A 21,036-nucleotide genomic window follows, 5' to 3' on the forward strand; every position below is an offset into this window, starting at 1 on the left:
TTTTATTCATCTTGAAGGAGCATCTCTGATTACAAGCAGACCACTGTACAAACCCATAAAAGAGGCATTAGGACCCTGCAGCTGAGGCTTACAGAGAGCGTAAGTGCTGGCAGAGACAGATGAATGAGCTAAACACAAGACAAACAAAAGAAGGGGACCCAGGAACTGACTCTAGTAGAGAGACAGGGAGAGATGGTCAGATAAATGACTAGGAGGCTGAAGAGAGACAAAGTGACAGATCAAGATTCAGCAACAGTTTGGAGTGCACAAACTTGAAGAGAAAGGAGGAGTCTGGTCTGAGAGGAAGCTAAAAAGAGTGGAGCGCGGAACGGAGCCCTTCAAAACAGAGTGATCCTTTCTGAGTGGCCACTGACATAGATGTGGAATAAACTGGAGTCTGGCAAAGAGGACCTCAACTGGCAAAAACAAAATTCATCATTGACGGAATTACCGAAAATATACTGTGCAAAGGCACCAAGGAGACCAGAAGACAATCTAACATTATTAAAAACAGAAAGAAGACGTGGAGATACCACCCACAGAGAGAGACTGAGATACCAGGTGGAGTGCACAAACTTGAAGAGAAAGGAGGAGTCTGGTCTGAGAGGAAGCTAAAAAGAGTGGAGCGCGGAACGGAGCCCTTCAAAACAGAGTGATCCTTTCTGAGTGGCCACTGACATAGATGTGGAATAAACTGGAGTCTGGCAAAGAGGACCTCAACTGGCAAAAACAAAATTCATCATTGACGGAATTACCGAAAATATACTGTGCAAAGGCACCAAGGAGACCAGAAGACAATCTAACATTATTAAAAACAGAAAGAAGACGTGGAGATACCACCCACAGAGAGAGACTGAGTATACCACACACAAAGTTTATCACAGGTAATCACACCTCAACTGAGCAACAGACACTAACCATCAACAAATACACTCACAAACACGTGCACACACACACATACACATTCATTTATGGAATACACACCTACATTGTGATTGTAACACAGGCTGAACAACTCAAGCTTAGAGAGTTTAGACTGTAGTCAGGAGGCATAGGGAATCTTGGCTGTCACAGGGGACGGATTGACTGTGAATGGGTAGAAGCATGGTGAGGCCCTGCGCACAACTCTCATGGCACTCTGAACACTCTGTCCACAAAAATATGAACTGATCTAAGAACAGATTTCTTCTCCATGTCAGAAATCACACCGGGAATTAAAGTAGAACATTAATAGATCACAGACCAAATCATCTTTTCCAAATCAAGAGCCACCATTACTTAGAGAACTCTTCCCAAAGAGTATTTATGCTTTGAAGAAGCAGCACTCTGATTTCTCACCTCCACTCTTGGATATCCTTCTGAACTAAGGAACGATTCCATCGTGTTACCCACAGGACTTCTGGTCACCTCTCTGTGTTGGAATGGAAATTGTGCACTGAGCTGCTAAGAAGGAGTTGAGTGAGTTAGAAGTTCACCTACACTGCACCGACACTGCAGCATGAAGCTCAGGCATGGGGCAAGAGGGGCACTACTGGCCTTGCTGCTGAGTTTACTGCTGTCTACCTGCACTACACAAGAGAGTGAGGAGAGTCTGGAGCTCCAAGAGGAAAACAATACAGTCAGCACTGAGAGCCCTGTAAGTCAAATCCGATTCACACACCTGCTGTTCACCTGTCAAGGCTTTAAGGCAGTACACATGCGCAAAGACACCATAAAATCTCATAAATCAATTCTCTGAGGTTTACTTTAGGGTATGGCAACCATTAGACAAGAGGGGAAAGTATATGGTAATGGCATTCATAAACATTGTAGAGAATGTGACCTCACTGTGAAAAAAGATTCCTCTCTACAGGAAGAGTTTATATATTTGCCGTAGTTAAAGTTTGCTTGCATAGTTGATGCTCTGAAATGCTTAATTTTTACAGGATACTGTATCTTCTGACATAACCAACGTGAGCCCCCACAGGACATGGATAGTCTTTAGGGACAACTCCAACAAGGGTGGAAATAAGAAACCAAAAGGAAATAAAAGACCCTCCAAGGTAATCTCTGATCCAGTGTATAGGCATTACACACCATGCTAAAGATGAATAATATCAATACATAGAATAAGTGCATATAAATATATTGAACAAAACTTTAAGAAGTAAAGAAGTACTAAAAAGTAAAACTGTATGAAAACAGATTTAGCACAGCACACACAGATAAAACTAATGAGGCCTATGTCAGAAAGTGCCTAATCTTTCACCTCTTCAAATGGATTTCTCTTATTATGTAATGTAACTTGAAACTTTCTACATGTCCAGCATGGCCTTCCAGGTCCACCGGGCCCTCCCGGTCCCCAGGGGCCTCCTGGTCCTCTGGGCCCCCTAATGCCTCATCATGCAGAGTTGATACAGGACTTCCAAGTCAAACTAAAAGGTATACTGGAATTTGTGGACATAAGCCCATTTACACACCATTACCCATCATGCCAGACAGAAAACAGAAAAGAAATCATATGATACATCCATCTGGCAACTTGTTAAAATACCATTTGATCAAAGGTTATCAATCCTGGTCCTGGGGACCCACTGCCCTACACATTTTTTATGTCTCTCTTATTTAACACACTTGATTCATAAAAGCTTTTTAGGAGAAAGCTCCATGAGCTAGACTGAATGTGTCAGATAAGAGAAACATATAAAATGTGTTGAGAGGTGGGTCTGTTGATCTACATTTTGCATAATCTAATGATTCTGTTCACTTGTGCTAAATCAATAGTTTTGTCAGGGTGATGGATGCGCACTACACATAAAAAGACAGCAGATGCAGGTGCACAAATCAGTTAAACTGTAGTAAAGTAACTGCTTTGACATCAACACCTTTCAAAAATGTTGTTAAACACATTTGAATATGTTAGTTATTATGGTCCAACAGCTTTTTGCTTTTGTTTGGGCTAAGCCACTTAAAGAATTGCTTGATGTTTGGGATATGCGTTGTCATGCTCATTTGTTGGGGAGGCTGCTAGTCTGATTGTGGGCTGGGCTGATCTCTTAATAGGTGTAATTTTCCAGGACGTGGATTTGACTTGGCCTGGCCAAAGAATTCCACAGATTCCAGATTTTGTGTGTGTGCATGTTTGTGTTTGGAATGAGTGTTGGAGTATTGCCAGGAAAGCAGACACAGGTCTGTTTGTGCTCTGGTACTGTGAGCTGCAGGCTGTTCTGACAGCAATATAAAACATAAAGGCTCTTATTCACACAGAAAAGTGCAGTGGCGCCGTACGCTCATACATTCTAGCATTCTCATTGCCTCACACTTTCATCCACTTTGTTTGCTCATACATACACTCAACCACTCCAAATATTTACATCTTCTATTCATTGTGAGATTGTTTAACGGCTTTATATGCAGCCAAGTGTCAGTCAAATACAATCCAAAACATTTTCCACTAGCTGTATTTCAGTGTTTTTGGGTCTGAGAAGGTGCCTAGTCTATTGGGTTACACCTTGTCCCAAACCCTTTAGAATAATGTAATAAGAAGGGAATTAGTTCTTATGTGCATTTGACAAAGCAACATTACAATCCTGTAATTACCTTTCCACACAGAGATGGTAGGAACTCACTGCCTGCTCTGCGATCAAACCCCTCGTGTGGCCACAGCTTTCCATTGCCGACTGCACCACAACCTGTTGGTCCAACGTCGCAGTCTGCAGGAGCTCCAGCCCTTTAACACTGTAAGTGGAAAACAATCCTTTCCAAACTAGAAACAATTTACTCATTTCAATAACCATGACATAGCAGCCCCAGAGCTGTGAAAGTAAATGTGACCTATAAAAGAAGCTTTTATTTCTCTGAAGTAGCACTAACTTCTAGATGTATTCATGGTTTTGTATTCTATTTAGCAGCGATGTTAGCTTTGGCTGATGGTGAAACAGACTGGCAAGCAGTGGGGAAGGGTTGGCAATGGAAGAGACTGGCAATGGCATATTTAATTATCCCATTTCTGTGTTTTCCACAGCCCTCAAACACAGAGCAGTTCCATCAGAGGGGACAGGGCTTTAACGCCAGCAGTGGCCGGTACACAGCTCCAGTGTCTGGGTTCTACCAGCTCACAGCTAGTCTGCTACTGGGTATGTGGTTTAGATATGTTTTCGGGTGTGCGCCTTCCTCCAACATTCAGTCTAGCTATCAACCAATATGTTTTTAATTGCAGATTCATAAACCTAACCTGAAAGAATGGTTACAGCCTTAGTTTGAATTTAACATTGAGCATGGTTTATGTGCTATGCAAGGGATATCAACATGACCAGCTCTAAAAGCTAAAAGTCCTAAACGGAGGTTGTGGCTAAATGATGAAGTTCCTTCTTTACATTGTCAGAATGTGTACAAATTGCACCTTTAGGACTAGAGTAGATTGTCACTGGGGTAGTTTCTTCAAATCTTAACCTTTGGCAACTTCATTCTTGGATGGCCACTGTCCTGCAGAGTTTAACTCCATATCTATTCAAATGCACTTGAAAAACAAAAAATCTAACCAAGTCATTACTTGAAAATTACAGGCAGGTTTGATTGAATTAAGATGGAGCTGAACTCTGTCCTCCAGGTCTGGGGTTGCCCCTTCCTGCCCTAAAGGGTAGTTATAGTACCGAAAAGCTGCACTATTAACTTTAAACTCTCTGCTGCTATCTGTGAAACATAAATTAAATGCTACTTGAAGAATAAATCTTTAACATTCATTGTGGTTCAGCACTGCTCTTTCTATGCATATTTGATAGTTATGGGCAATCGCTATATCAGATGAAATCTGCTATGCTGCACCACTGATATACCAGTATATGTGATATAAGTATATCACAAAAAAAGCATATGAGCAAGTATCATATGTACCACTGTGGCTCAAATCGTTTTTGACAACAAGCCTAGCCCAGCATCTCGGGCCATAGGCATACTGAAATGTATAACCAAAAATCTTCCATAGTGCAGGTACAGTGTTTGTACCTTTGAGGGGACTGCCCCTGTGACATTATTTCTATAGCGCTTCATATGACACAGCTTTATACCAATTCAAAAAAGTTAAATTCAGTTATAAGCAATTCTAAAAAAGACTGCTATTATTCAGCTTGTGTAATTTCAGTGTTAATTCAGGTTAGTTCAATAACAGTGTCAATGTTGCAAAATGTGGCTCTACAGTTCAATAGTGACAATAGTGCCAGTTCAAGTTTTGTGTCGTTCAAACTCCATACGCAAGCCAAAAGGCAACAGTGGTAAGGAACCCTAATTTTCTCAGGTGACAGAAATTGAGAAAAAAAAAAAAAACTTTGGGAGAAACCAGGCTCAGTTGGAGGACCAGTTCTCCTCTGGCCTAGTCTTAATGGGATAGTGTTCACTTGTTGTAGTGTTCACCACATTTCCCGTGGACGCAGTCTGTCATACTGTAATGTATCAAAAATAGCATTTTTAGGCATCCATATTTCATGAAGTATGCATACTTGACAACAAGGCATGAATATATACATAAGCTAAACAATATGCACCAGCAGGTAATTGAGTTTTCCCATTTAGACTGATAGAAACATAAAATATAAGCTTTATTGCATCATTTTGCTAGCTGAAGTACATGCAATACCTTATTCCTGTTTGCATCATGTTACTTGTGTGTGGCCTATCCAACAGCCTGTCCCTTAGATAAAGCTCAGTGGAACAGGGTGGGGTCCTAGTACCACTGAACATGTCTGCCTGTCACAATCCCTTTAACTCTGCATCATGTATCTGTTTTTTTTTTCAGAATCCAATGAGTCTCAGAAAAAGCCTCATGCCAGGCAGAGGGAAAGTGTTAAGGCCTCTATATGCATAGAGTCTCTTTGTCAGAGTAATGTGTGAGTAGCAATGGTCCATAATCACCAATAGCACTGACCGTTTGAACTGAGTCAAGCAAATAAGTCCTAAACCATGATTAATGTGTTTATAATGATGCAGGTCTTTGGAGACAGTGACTGGAGTGAGCACTACAGGGGGAGAATTCAGTATTCTCCTGACCGGGACTCTTTACCTACAGGTATGACTGACTGACATAATAAGATAATTTAACTGAACAAGAATTTTACAGGTTACTGAAATTGTTTGTGCTAATAATGCTGACTGAAAATATGTGACTGGGAAAATATCCATATTTGGGCCCACTTTTTATTTTTGTTCAGCCACAGGGGCATCTTCTGCTCCAGGGCCCTTGACAGTCTTATCAATCCCCATCAAAACTGCTGTTTTATACATATACATTATTGCCCTCTTTCAATAATGTGATGCTTACTTTTTGGCTATTAATGTTTTATGAGTTATGACAACACACCAACTAAAAAAAAGTGGATATGCAATATCTATGAATATCTCTTTATCATAAACACTTCTATATTACTGACCCATAAAACAAACAAAAAGCATGATTAATGTAGATGCTTTTTTTCACAGGCTGGAGAGTATGTATCTATTCTTATTGACAATGGGACAGGCTCAGCCCTCACAATTCTCCAAGACAGTCTGTTTTCTGGCATTCTTATTGGAGTATGAGGACACAAACAAAACACAAGCAATGACTACAAAGAAGCCCATTTTTACAGTGTTGACAAAATACATATCTTTATTAGGTAAGGTATTCAGGACATATTAGAATACTAATTTCATAAAAGGGAGGACTCTTTTCAAGCATCTAAAAGAGACTCTACGTATTACCACTGTTGCAAAGGGCAGCAGGATTGCACTGCTATTTCTTTCCAAAATAATGGTAACATTTAAACTCTGTTCATAGAGGTGTACGTATTTTTTCATGTGGTATGTGTACGCATTCCATTCTAACAGGGCTGAAGTTTTATTTATTTGCATTTGCTTTTTGAAAGGATATTGATATTTGAGTATATTTGCAATAAAATGTTTCCATAACTGCTGAAACATGCTCTGGGAATTTATTTCAGGGAATACAGAGATTTGTATCAGAATCCAATGAGTCTCAGAAAAAGCCTCATGCCAGGCAGAGGGAAAGTGTTAAGGCCTCTATATGCATAGAGTCTCTTTGTCAGAGTAATGTGTGAGTAGCAATGGTCCATAATCACCAATAGCACTGACCGTTTGAACTGAGTCAAGCAAATAAGTCCTAAACCATGATTAATGTGTTTATAATGATGCAGGTCTTTGGAGACAGTGACTGGAGTGAGCACTACAGGGGGAGAATTCAGTATTCTCCTGACCGGGACTCTTTACCTACAGGTATGACTGACTGACATAATAAGATAATTTAACTGAACAAGAATTTTACAGGTTACTGAAATTGTTTGTGCTAATAATGCTGACTGAAAATATGTGACTGGGAAAATATCCATATTTGGGCCCACTTTTTATTTTTGTTCAGCCACAGGGGCATCTTCTGCTCCAGGGCCCTTGACAGTCTTATCAATCCCCATCAAAACTGCTGTTTTATACATATACATTATTGCCCTCTTTCAATAATGTGATGCTTACTTTTTGGCTATTAATGTTTTATGAGTTATGACAACACACCAACTAAAAAAAAGTGGATATGCAATATCTATGAATATCTCTTTATCATAAACACTTCTATATTACTGACCCATAAAACAAACAAAAAGCATGATTAATGTAGATGCTTTTTTTCACAGGCTGGAGAGTATGTATCTATTCTTATTGACAATGGGACAGGCTCAGCCCTCACAATTCTCCAAGACAGTCTGTTTTCTGGCATTCTTATTGGAGTATGAGGACACAAACAAAACACAACCAATGACTACAAAGAAGCCCATTTTTACAGTGTTGACAAAATACATATCTTTATTAGGTAAGGTATTCAGGACATATTAGAATACTAATTTCATAAAAGGGAGGACTCTTTTCAAGCATCTAAAAGAGACTCTACGTATTACCACTGTTGCAAAGGGCAGCAGGATTGCACTGCTATTTCTTTCCAAAATAATGGTAACATTTAAACTCTGTTCATAGAGGTGTACGTATTTTTTCATGTGGTATGTGTACGCATTCCATTCTAACAGGGCTGAAGTTTTATTTATTTGCATTTGCTTTTTGAAAGGATATTGATATTTGAGTATATTTGCAATAAAATGTTTCCATAACTGCTGAAACATGCTCTGGGAATTTATTTCAGGGAATACAGAGATTTGTATGAATAGTACAGTTCTTCTTACTGCCTGACAAAAGTGTTTCAACATGCATTTGAAGCTTCATGAAAGATTTTCATGTTTTTTGATTGATGACAACCATTTCAGAAAATAAAAAAGTATTAATGGCAGTAATAAAGTAACTACTACCACATTTGCAGGGTAAGTGGGGTGAAAAAAGCAACAGCAGCCGCTTATTTAGGTCTTGATTCCACAGAATTCTAGCAAAAGGGACAAATGGAAATTTTTACTTTAAGCCTTTTAAATGTTTGTATTATTTGGTAATGCTGTTAAATTTCATTGTGCATGAACGAAGACAAACACTACATTCAGTGATGATGAATGTAGACAATATGTTCTAGTAGTAGATGGGGATGAGGTCATCATGCTGGAAGCGTGGCGCCTGGTGTTTGGCACTGTGCCCTCCACCCACCCCACCTCACCCTCTCTCTCTCTCTCTCTGACTGCTCTGCTATACCTTCCAGGGAAACATCTAACATAGCATTTGTGGTCAGACTGCAATACCTTACAAGGATGGTTTGCTGTCAAATAATGTGCAGAAAGATAAATGAGTGTATGGTAATGGCATGCTTATTTATCCCTTGATGGGCTTACTGAAAGCAGTCTCATTACACACACACACACACACACACACACAAAGAAACACATGGGCTGGCACACACAAACACACTTAACTTTATCCCAATACATAGTTGGCCAACTTTTTTGTTGTTAATTGCACAAGATGACAGGCTTTCAGCCAAAAATAAATTATATTTATTCTCAAGATAAATAAGTGGCTTTTTTATCTAAGACATTTTGACTCTTTCCACTCCGTGCGGTCTCTCTCAGCTTTCAGCACATTCACTCACCCCCTCAAGAGAAGCATGTCTAAAACTTCTCTCCCCTCACTCAGCACCAACAAAACATTGCCAAAAGCACTAAACAGACATTATTAAAAGAGAGACTGTGAGGAATAAACCTGCATTATAAAGGTGATGAATGACAACCTGAGACTTTTTTTCTCATCTTGTGTCACATGGCCAATTCTTTGATATCTAGTATAGGTCAACAAGAACAAGAGCAACAACAGCTTAATACATACATACAAGTCTCTCAGTGAGCAGGGTTGTGTCAGTTTAGAGATGAACTAAGAATGCCTTTTAAATTCATTTTATGAATTTTAAGTGAGGTAGCAAGCAGGATGCAGAACTGAAATGCAGAATGCAGAACTGAAAGTGCAATTAGAAACGTGGTCACAAAAACTATTTCAAATATTTGTCTTGTTTGAAAGTAAACAAATATGGGATGATATTAGACTCAAAATGATTGATAGATGCATGCACAATTATCCATGTACTGCATAAATTGTATACATGTATCTTACTAACCACAAACAAATGCCTTTCAATTTGAGTCTGTGGAATTCAGGATTAAATGATTGTGCAGCGATTAAAATGTGCATTTGTGGATCAGGCAACACGCCTGCATTCATTCATGTCTCTTCTGAGTCGATTCATTTGAATTTTGAGACTTTCCTTCCGCCCCTTTAGCCTTGCGCAATCCACGCACACACAGCTCGCGATCCACACGCAGCTGCTCCTCATCCTCCACATCCTCCACATCTTACATGTACTCTTCCTCCTCTCCTTCTCAGATTGTTTCCATCTATTGTTCGTATCGTCATTCAGTCACATGTGCCATGTGCACTCGGAACTCTGGCTCATATTTTGTACAGTTGGTTTGATCACATCATTAGAAACAAGTGTGAAAACTTTTGAATCGTTGTGTGTAAACGATGACAACTGTGCTTTAGTTGTGTTTAACTTTTGGCGTTTGTGTTTAACATTTTGCAGCACAAATGCATCACAGTGTGATAAGTGTTTAAGTGAATGATAATGTGTTTAGAGTTTTGCAAAAAACAAAATGCATGAGATTTGCAAATAGAGCCTAACTGCCTGAACATATTTAAGGTTTAGCAGAAAGAGTGCTTTATTCCACAAATTGGTTTAAGCTAGTGAGAATTTGATTAAGAGATTGGGTTTTAGTCTTTTTGCAATTCAGAAAAACTGTAATACTGTAAAGTTTCTTTGACACAATCTGTATTGTTAAAAGTGCTATATAAATAAAGGTGACTTGACTTGACTTGACATCATACTGTAGAAATTCAAGCAGATTTAGACAATTGAGATAAAGATATTCAAAATTAACCTCTCAATTTTCATTGAGGCTTTTCATTTATTATCCCTGGGTTTCTTATTTAGTGTGAGTTTAATGCTACAACAGTGTCCTCTGTTGGTTAAATAATGCATACTAAATTTTAAGATTATTTTATTCCCGGAATTCCAGCCAGGCCACATTAAAAACGAATAAACAATAAACATCCTTGAAAGTGAATTGCATTAGAAGCCAGGAGGAAATGGCTAAAAGCCTCTTAAAAACACATGCTGGTGGAAAAACAAGAGTCATGTTGACTTTCTTTCACTGCATAGATCTTGTTGATCCTTATTCAAAATGATGGTTAAGAAATTTTTCATTGCCCTTACAATATGTAAATAGAAATTTCAAGTCCACATTTGGCAAAAGATCAGTTTGCTGTTGTTGATTAAAGAGCCAAGGAGGTGAATCTTCTAAGTCGGCTCAGCCTTGGCGAAGGAGGACACCGTCTCATGCTGTACTTGGAAGGTAGTTTTGGTGTTTTAGGCATTGGCAGTGGATCCAGTGGTTTAGCCACCTTCACAGTATTCTTACCGTAGAGTTTCCTCTCATAGTCCAGAAGTTGGGTCCAGAATCCTGTATTAAGGCATATGCAAGGTCTGCTGTCTTTAACCCAGTTATGTGCCTGCCGCAGAGTCACTCCTTTGTACTTCATGAGGTAGGCCATTATTAGAGCAGGTGAGCGACTCATGCCCACAGCGCAGTGCACTAGGGTTCCTCCAGATCTGTTACCATGGATTCGAGTTGCAATGTGGTCAAAATGATCACCTAGACGGGCATTTGGGAGGTCGGACACTGCAACACGTATGCACTCCACACCTGGGTAGATAGGGCAGGTGTGGGATAGGGTCACGTTCACGATCAGTGTAATGCCTTTGCGGGTCATAAGTGCCTGATTCAAAGGAGCATCAGCCCCACTCAGGAAGAGAGTTGGTGTTATCTGTGATATTGACATATCGCTGCATGGAAAGAAACAATATCAGGAGTTTTTTTTTTATTAAAAAAACAACAACAATGCACTAAACAGGTTTAGAATAAGTTTGGGAACAAAGCTATTTCTATTATAGTTTATTATTATTTTGGGTCTATATAGTTCTTATAAAAAATTAATGTACAGGTAGCTGCAATTGTTCTCAGAACATAGGCCACAAAAATCACAAATGTGTACAGGTCAATGAAAAAATTAAGAAAAGGAACGTAAAAATCTGCTGTCATGATTTTATTTTTTTAAATCAAGTTTAAAACACATGTGCCAAGTCCTTAGAAATGTATTCATGTTAAATGGATATGGTTTTGGAACATATTTGTACCATTTTCAAGGAAATTCCAAAGAAAAAATGTCTAAAAAATGTTTTGATAACAGATCTTCATTAAGCATGAAACAACAGTACAAATACAAAGTACAAAGATGCTCATCATGTAAGATGCGTATTAAAGTCATTGTATATGAGTGTATTTATGAATAAACTAATAGATTAAAAAATAATGAGAATCACATCATTGACCTGTACACATTATTTTAGAACTGCAGGGGGGACACAGAACACACAAACCAGCAAAACCAGTAACCCACAAAGCTGCAGGCAGATTTCTAAACTAACAGAGTCATGTGTACTAAATAGCACAGTATTTTTCAGTTTCATGAACTTTCCACTACAATGTGGAACGATGCATCTCACATGCATAAAGTTTATGAATACACTGTCACACAATTCTCCAAACTGCTTCCTCTTTAAGTTCCTGGGGGGCTGAAGCCTATCCCAGCGTCTGAGGCCACCACAATTAATTTTACACTTACACCATTCTAATATAGCCTATTTAAATATATATCTGACCTGTCTTTACATTTTACTGCATTGTTCCTATAGTGTTTTAAGGCTTTTAGTAACTGACCTGGTCCCTTGGTGTGGTCTCTTTCACGTTTGAGCTCTACACTAGAGTGCTATGGATCCACTGCTGGCAAGTTCAAACCCTAAAAAGGCTTTGAAGACAGCTGACCAATGAAGAGAGAGATTAATTTTAAACTCCTCTGCTCTGCCTGTGGGGCATTTGTTTCATATCTTTTACTCCAGTCACATGATCCTTCAGAAATCATTCTAATATTCTGATTTGGTGCTCAAAAAACATTTATTATTATTAGTATGTTAAAAAAACAGCAGAGTAGAATTTTTCAGGTTTCTTTGATGAATAGAAAGTTCAGAATAAACGCATTTATCGTAAAATAGAAATCTTTTGTAACATTATAAATGTCTTTATCATCACTTTTGATCAATTCAAAGCATCCTTGCTAAATAAAAGTATTAATTTTTATTAATACTTTTTAGTCTTTTTTATTAATCTTTAAGTATGTGGAGGACCTGGACACATTTCATATCAAGTTGTGATGAACAAGGCCTGAAGGTCAATGTTATGGTACTTATATAACCTATTAATGCAAGCAATCTTTATTCAGCCTATGTGTGTGTTGCCTACTGCATATGGAGAACTGTTGATTCTGTCATTCAAATGTTAACACTTTATGATAAGTGGAACACATCTTTAGAAAATAAAATCAAAATTATACAATACCAACTTTTACAATAATTTTACATACTTTTACAATATCAAAATCCAATTGTCCCATTTAAATTTGATACATTTTAATTTTGCCTTGGGTAGGTCAAAATCGATCGTAATAAATGTGAATTTATATCATTACATAAATGAACAAGGTCAGATTTAAAAGTTTTAATTAACAATTATCCTACTTTAATCAATGCAAGCGTTTTACAGGCTGTTGTGATGACGAAATCAGCTCTGTATATTAGACATATTAAATATATATTAGATTTAAGTTGTGGCATTTTAGCCTAGACTTCATTTACCAAAATAAGAAAACGTGTATTAGTAAAACTAATGACAATATTATTTCATTTAGATCCCCTAAACTTTCATAAACTGCTTCAACATACAGTGGTGTGAAAAAGTGTTGGCCCCCTTCCTGTTTTTTAAATTTTTTGCATATTTGTCACACTTAAAAAGATTCAGATCATCAAACAAATTGTAATATTACACAAAGATAATGCAAGTAAATACAAAATGCAGTTTTTAAATGATTATTTATTTTATTAAGGGAAAAAGCTGTCAAAACCTGTATGGCCCTATGTGAAAAAGTAATTGCCCCCTAAATCTAATAACTGGTTGTGCCACGCTTTGCAGCAACAACTGCAATCAAGTGTAACTGGCAATGAGTCTTTCACATCGCTGTGGAGGAATTTTGGCCCACTCTTCTTTGCAGAATTGTTTTAATTCAGCCACATTGGAGGGTTTTCGAGCATGAATGGACTGTTTAAGCCCTCTGGGTTTCCCTGGAATGGGGATGGGGAAATCACCCTGGAAATCACAAGGTTGATACGGGCGTGGCTTCCGACGGCACACTCGACGGGGTTGTGTGGATCGCGCAGGACTCGATGAAGGAGAGGAAGCGGCCAGAAAAAGCAGCGAAATGTAGCAAAAATGCCTGTTCAGGGCTTCAGGTGCAGGTCAGCTTAATCTGTAAATACGCTAAAGAGTTTTGTCTTTATTAACCTAGTTGAGTATTAAACTGCTAGCACCTGTTAGGCTATCAGGGGCACCCTATTTTTAACATCATTCAGAATACTGTTCTAAAGGACATCGTTATCGATTGGAAAGTTACAGTAACAACTTTATCAGACAGATATTCTCATGGATTTATTGTATAGGAAGGGAGGGAGCTTGAGCAGACAGCAACACAAAAATATCACAGCCTAATAATGCAATAGTGTGTTCAGTATTATGATTTTTCAAAAAAGATATTGTACTGATTTTGACTTTTAGGCACTTTAGACATTTTTTTAATTTATTTGTATAAAATATAGGTTTGTTAAATCTCGGGTATATAAGACAATTATCATTTTAAGACAAATATCATTCTGTGATAAATTGCAATGAGGTGGTCGTTTTGCAACAAGGTGGACACAGTCCTGTTCATAACAGTAGACCTGCTGGCCAAGAAGTGACAGATACAATAAAAAAAGGGAGAGAATTTTTTTTCCCTTTTTACTTTTCTTAATTTTCCCCAATATCTCTGTCTCTCCCTTTTTTATTGTACTTGTCAAAATTAGTACAATATCTTTTTTGAAAAATTTAGCTGTCTGCTCAAGCTCCCTCCCTTCCTATACAATAAATCCATGAGAATATCTACTATGGGATGAAATTAGACTCAAAATGATTAATAGATGCACGCACAATTATCCATGTACTGCATACATTTTATACATGTATCTTACTAACCACAAACAAATGCCTTTAATTTGAGTCTGTAAAATTCGGGATTAAATGATTGTGCAGCGATTTGTACAAATACAGATATGTTTGCGAATAAAAATTTTCTGTTCTGCATTAATATATCATAAATTACTCAGGCAAAAAGGAATGGTGCATATGTGGATCAGGTGACACACGTGCATTAATTGACGTCTAGTTCGAGTCGATCTGGTTTGGTTCATTTGGATTTTGAGACTTCATTTTCGCAGTTTACAGCATTTCACGTCCCCCCCCCCACACACAACTACCAACAAACAAGGCCCAGTGCAATTCATTAACGTGTACACGATTTGAAAAATTCGCAAATGTGCGTCACTACACTGAAACAAATGCTTTTCAACCGGTGTCTGCAGAGTTAAGAATTACATTACTGTGCAGCATTTTGTTCAAATAGAGACATATTTGTGAATACAAATGTTATAGTTTGTATTAAAGCATCATAATTTGTGCATGTAGCATTAAAATGTGCATTTGTGGATCAGGCGATACGCCTGCATTCATTCGCGTCTCTTCTGAGTCGATTCATTTGAATTTTGAGACTTTCCTTCCGCCCCTTTAGCCTTGCGCAATCCACGCACACACAGCTCGCGATCCACACGCAGCTGGCAGACAGACACTATTGGCGATCTAAATCAGCGACCACTAGATGGCACTAGCCCCAGTCACATGTGAGCATTCCATTGAGTACGGTTTTATGAATGTTACATTGAGTTTTCTTTGTTTCTTTTTAGTTTGGCTATTCTCCTCTACCGTAGAAATATAATAAAGATTTTTTATTGAACTTGTTCTAACTTAACTTGTCTTAAGACAGAATAGCTTATATTAGTTTTGCCAAACAAGAACTTCGTGAAGGTACCTTGTTTTTTTTTCCCTTCTGTAATTCAACGGCACGTTGTCAGTTATTTCTTCCTTGATTTATTATTATTATTATTAAAAGGGCTATTATAGTCATTAATTTAAGCCATTAGTAATCACACGTTTATATTTATATTTAATTAAACTATTAAATTAAATCAACTTAAACTAAACTCTACTAAACGAGCGTTTTATAGGCTATAGCCTATTCCGCGCTCAAGCGGATCGCATAAATAGCTAGAACATATTTTATATAGGCTACTTATTACTAAACTGTTTTCTGAGTCAGTGTCGGCTGCAAAGATGAAGTTGACGATGCTGATGAACGACTTTATTCTCTAAATTTAATTATTTTTATTCTCAATATTTTATTTCTACATTTTTCTGGATATTTAATGAGTTTAATCTTGCATTATAGGCTAAAGACTTTATTCTGGAGTTTTTTTAATTTAATTTAATTTTTTTATTGTTTGGCCCTATAATCCTTTCTTACTCTCTCATTTGGCACGGATCCAAATGTTTCCATATTCACAATGTTGGCTATTTGAATTTGAATGCTACAGAATACCTGTCATTCATTCAATTGATTCGTTCAAATGGCTGATTCATTCCAAAGCAAAGCAAGTAACTGACTTAATGAATGGTTCACTGAATCATTGATTCCGAAAATTACATTTTAAAATCAGTCAGGGCTATAGAAATGCATCTTAATATTTACAAGTAAATCTCCATGTTATGCGTAGGCTACTTTCTATCTGACCCCCCTACATCAGAGGTCCTATAGCGTGCCATGTTTAGTGGGGGAGAATGAATGAGGGAAAGTCACATGAGAGGAGTCAATTGGTGCGTTCGACTTCATGCAGCACTGCGCAGATCGATCGCAATCTGACTTGAAGCAGTGCATGCCGGTTAGTAATTTTGTCCGACTTGAGAAGGCGCCGACGCCACGTCACTGTCATGTGTGGCATCAAAGCACCGCGAGAGCGTTTCGAGAGCAGCCGGCTAACTCAGCCGGCGCAGTTTCTTTTTTTAATTTTTTTTAATTTTTAAATTTTTATTTTTTAAATATTTATTATGAATGCAAACATCACAAAGATGACATTAAAGATATGCAACTTTGTATAGAGTACACAACATTTGTCAACAATATGTACAATGTCATCTGAACATACAGAACAAAAGAAAAAAAAGAAATAAATTGTTTATTTTGCCTTTGATACTTTAGAACATGTTTTTTTATTTCAAGCACTTAAAAAAATAGGCGTTGGTGATTATTTCTGTAAGATGGTTCAAATGTTATATGTAAATGGAAATAGTTCAATTAAACTAAAAAACGGTACTTCTCCCAGGTTTTCGCTAAATCGTGGTGTGCGTCAAGGATGCCCAGTGTCTCCTTATCTGTTCTTAATTGCAGTGCAATTTCTTAATTTACATATTAAAAGGAGTAACCTAAAAGGCATCACTGTTGGAAATGCAGAATTAATCATTAGTCAATTAGCTGATGACACAGCATTGTTTTTAGAAGACTCCTCTCAAATCTCAATAGCCTTAAATACTCTTCAGTCATTTTCTAAAGCTTCTGGTCTAAACCTTAATATTGATAAATGTGAATTATTTCCCATTAAAAGTTGTAATGTCTCTTCAATCTGTGGCATAGCTGTTAAAAGCAGCTGTTAAATATCTTGGTATAGAAATAACTAAAGAAAAAACATGTGCAACAAACTTTAATCCGATTATTGAAAAAACAAAGAAACAAATTAATTGCTGGCTTCAAAGGGATCTATCTATTAAAGGAAGAGTTTTGCTCACTAAGGCTGAGGGACTTTCACGCCTCTCTTATGCGGCCCAATCTCTTTATGTAGATAAGCCTACATGTAAATTGGTTGATAGAGCTCTAACAGATTTTGTCTGGAAAAACAAAAGCCATTATATGAAGAAGTCTGTTATTTTAAATTCTTACAACAAAGGTGGCTTAAATGTTATTGATTTTAGTTCTTTAAATTACACTTTCAAAATAAATTGGCTTCATCAATATTTGAATAATCAAAACTCCATCTGGAATATTTTCCCTCAAGCTTTTTATATATTGGAGGTATACGATTTTTACTGATGTGCAACTACAACTTATCAAAAATTCCTATCAAACTTTCAAATTTCCACCAATATTATCTCGATATCTCCTGCAATCTTTTACTGGAATAATTTATTTAAAAATTTTAAATGGAAAAAGATTTGGTCTTTACAACATAAATATTTACTCACCAATAAAGTAAAAGAAGTGTCTTTTAAAATAATAAATACATTTTACCCTGTTAAAAACCAATATTGATACAAGATGCTCATTTTGCCAAGTTCACACAGAAACTGTCTATCATTTATTTTGGTCATGTTTCTATACTGAACATCTATGGAAAGATATTGAAACATTTATTAAAGATAATATCCAACAAGATTTATCGGTTACTTTTTTGGACACTTTGATTCTGATTCTAATAAAAACAAAGCTTGTTTTGTTATAAATTTAATTTATTTTCTTGGCAAATTCTATATCCATAAGTGTAAATTTACCAACAACAAACCAATTTTTCTTGTTTTTTTGAAAGAATTTAAAATGTATCTTAATACTATTTCATCCTCTGTAAATCAGAAAGCGAGAAGAACAACTTCAATTTGTAATGACTTTAATTTGTATACTCTAATTGAAATATAAATTAATATCTTACCCTCATGTTTTTTTTCCAATTTTTCTTTTTTCTTTATCTTTTTCTTCTTTTGTTCTGTATGTTCAGATGACATTGTACATATTGTTGACAAATGTTGTGTACTCTATACAAAGTTGTATATCTTTAATGTCATCTTTGTGACGTTTGCATTCATAAAAAAAAAATAAATAAAAAAACTACATCGACGATGACCTACAGCCAATGAGAGACCAAGATAGAAGTTTGGGGAGGAGTTATAGACCAGAATATCAGTATTTTAATAGACATATGAACAATTATATCATGCAGAAACGTTTGCTTGACCAGCCACAACATCCGCATAACAGTTAATTATTTACCTCCATCTCTCTTTGTAGAGCACCCAATCCCTGTTCCCTGCATCTCCCTCCTACATAATCTGTTTTTCTTTTTCTCCTTGTAGCTGTAAATCAGCTCACAGACAATTTGCGGGCTATATATATATATTTTTAATAATTACAGTCTTGCTCGAGAACTCCGGTCTGACGCACGCAGGTTCTCGCGTTATTTCCTTATCACTTCTCGCGTGTGTTTTGTTGTGAAACGTAGTTTGCGGACCAGACAGAGCTGTCGGCGATTCTTCCTATTGTGAAGTCATGCAGTGTGAAACTATGGAGCCAGATCAGCCTCAAAAATAACACATTTGCAAAACAAAATTCATAAATGCACAGCACAATTTACAATTTACAAAATCCGATTCGTAAATTCAAAACACAATTCATAAATACACAAGTAAAAGCATAAATATTTCCCCAAATGCTCACACAAATGCATCTTACCTAAATAAATTTAAAATGTTTACACAAATATGTTTCTATCACAAAATTTCTTGAATTAATTTCCATCACACATTTATGAATAATGGTACATGTATTTATGGATCGTTGAATCTGCATTTGCAAGTCATCACACATGCGTGGACTGCTTTGAATTTGTGTGTGGTATTTTTGAGACCTTCCTGGCAGGTTAAGATTCATAAATATATTTTTTTGGAGGATGTTCCGTTCAGCCAATCGCGGTGAGCTTTTAATCCACCAATCAAAACGCTCTTTACTGAACAGACTCAAGAAGCTCAAGCTGCGCTTGAACTGTGCATTGTTCCATGATCGGGTCCTTGATATAAAGACATTTTAGTGGGCAGTGTTGGGCAAGTTACTCTGAAAATGTAATTAAATTACTGATTACTGATTACTCCTTTTAAAAGTATTTTAGTTAAGTACTTTATTTCAAAAGTAATTAGTAATTAGTTACATTACTAGTTACTGTTACTTTATTCTCTATTACATTTATGAAATCCCAGCATACACACTCCCGATAAGTATTCGTTATTAAAGCATCAACATTCACAGAACACTTGTTATTTTTAGCTAAAGCAAGCGGCTGCTGCATGCATGGTTTGGTATTGTAATGGCAGTGAGCGCTAGCAGCCAGGTGCATTATGGGTATGTTTAGAGTTGATTTATGTGTTAATTAAGAAGATGGTTGAGTTTTTGCGTTAGCAATGTTATTTGTGTTTATGTTCAAGTTAGTTCGGGTGGGTTTGGTTCATTTACTGCCTTGTTATAAAAAGTGTGGTTGTCACCGTCATGGAGAGAGATGTGTAGGGGAGGCACTTGGCGATATGGCCTTACTTGTGTTTGTTCTTATTCAGTATGTAGAATTAAAAGAGAAAGATGATGGTATTGCTCCCTGCTGGAATGCTCTGTGTGTGTGCTCCAGTTCACAGATACACTCTGGGTTTTGCGGTGTATAGGACGCAAATATTCACACTCTCCAGTAATCAAAATTTAAAGTCTGTAAGTGTAGATCGATATAGTATACTCTATAATTACTATTTTGAAAATTATAACGCATTAAATTACTCCACAGATTATGTAGGAGGGAGATGCAGGGAACAGGGATTGGGTGCTCTACAAAGAGAGTTGGAGGTAAATAATTAACTGTTATGCTGATGTTGTGACTGGTCAAGCAAATGTTTCTGTATGATATAATTGTTCATATCTATTAAAATACTGATAACTCCTCCCCGAACTTCTATCTTGGTCTCTCATTGGCTGTAGGTCATCGTCAATGTAGTTTTTTTTCCCAATCGGTAACGATGCCCTTTAGAACAGTATTCTGAATGATGTTAAAAATAGGGTGCCCCTGATAGCCTAACACTCAACTAGGTTAATAAAGACAAAACTCTTTAGCGTATTTACAGATGAAGCTGACCTGCACCTGAAGGCCTGAACAGGCATTTTTGCTACATTTCGCTGCTTCCTCTCCTTCATCGAGTCCTGCGCATCGACTCTGTTCGAAGCCGTCGTTTGAAGAGCGGAACATGTGTGCCGATTCGTATAGCTGCCAGCCAAGACTGACCGATTTATGATTTATTATCGTATGACAAAACCGGAAATTATCAATTTGGTAAATTGAGAAGACAAAAATATAAAATAATAATAACAACAAAACAAACAAAAAAAAAAACAGGGCAGCGGGTCAATTCAGCCTCCAGGCCACCGGGAATTCGCCCGGTGCTTCTGATGGCCAATCCGGGCCTGGTACTGACCTAAATAAGCTATTTCACATAACAGATGTATACTCTTATAATTTTTTCTTGTGGAGTATATAATAAATTTATAAAAATGACCACATTCAAAAGTTTACATACCCTTGAATCTTGTGTCTATAATGGAATCTATAATGTCATGTGGGTGTATATACACAAAACTGTACTTCCGTCGCGTACA

The 21,036-nt window shown here is 37.0% G+C and overlaps 2 protein-coding genes and 1 long non-coding RNA gene across 6 annotated transcripts; 2 read left to right on the plus strand and 1 right to left on the minus strand.

Moving 5' to 3' along the window:
• The first annotated feature begins 558 nt into the window (after positions 1-558).
• Positions 559-6,924, plus strand: LOC107564249 (erythroferrone-like). 3 transcript variants are annotated; one of them, XM_016249275.1, is made up of 9 exons: positions 559-884; positions 1,200-1,636; positions 1,926-2,042; positions 2,307-2,421; positions 3,592-3,719; positions 4,004-4,115; positions 5,771-5,861; positions 5,962-6,040; positions 6,451-6,924. In XM_016249275.1, the coding sequence occupies exons 2-9, from the start codon at positions 1,499-1,501 to the stop codon at positions 6,547-6,549; spliced, it is 879 nt and encodes a 292-aa protein (XP_016104761.1). In that variant the 5' UTR covers positions 559-884; positions 1,200-1,498; the 3' UTR covers positions 6,550-6,924. The 3 variants fall into 3 exon arrangements, with proteins under 3 accessions (XP_016104761.1, XP_016104762.1, XP_016104760.1); XM_016249276.1 differs by having other exon boundaries at positions 1,395-1,636; XM_016249274.1 differs by having other exon boundaries at positions 559-1,636.
• Positions 6,925-6,977: 53 nt separating this feature from the next.
• Positions 6,978-8,476, plus strand: LOC107564256 (uncharacterized). Its single transcript, XR_001606198.1, has 3 exons — positions 6,978-7,063; positions 7,164-7,242; positions 7,653-8,476. It is a non-coding gene; the product is annotated as an uncharacterized lncRNA (long non-coding RNA).
• Positions 8,477-10,416: 1,940 nt separating this feature from the next.
• LOC107564252 (dual specificity protein phosphatase 14) lies at positions 10,417-21,022 on the minus strand. 2 transcript variants are annotated; one of them, XM_016249285.1, is made up of 2 exons: positions 20,958-21,022; positions 10,417-11,341 (listed from the first exon to the last, which is right to left on the minus strand). In XM_016249285.1, the coding sequence occupies exon 2, from the start codon at positions 11,335-11,337 to the stop codon at positions 10,771-10,773; it is 567 nt and encodes a 188-aa protein (XP_016104771.1). In that variant the 5' UTR covers positions 11,338-11,341; positions 20,958-21,022; the 3' UTR covers positions 10,417-10,770. The 2 variants fall into 2 exon arrangements, with proteins under 2 accessions (XP_016104771.1, XP_016104770.1); XM_016249284.1 differs by lacking the exon at positions 20,958-21,022 and adding an exon at positions 12,276-12,346.
• Positions 21,023-21,036: the final 14 nt, after the last annotated feature.

The sequence above is a fragment of the Sinocyclocheilus grahami genome, unplaced genomic scaffold, assembly GCF_001515645.1.
Source record: "Sinocyclocheilus grahami isolate Dianchi unplaced genomic scaffold, SAMN03320097.WGS_v1.1 scaffold919.1, whole genome shotgun sequence".
Classification (NCBI taxonomy): domain Eukaryota; kingdom Metazoa; phylum Chordata; class Actinopteri; order Cypriniformes; family Cyprinidae; genus Sinocyclocheilus; species Sinocyclocheilus grahami.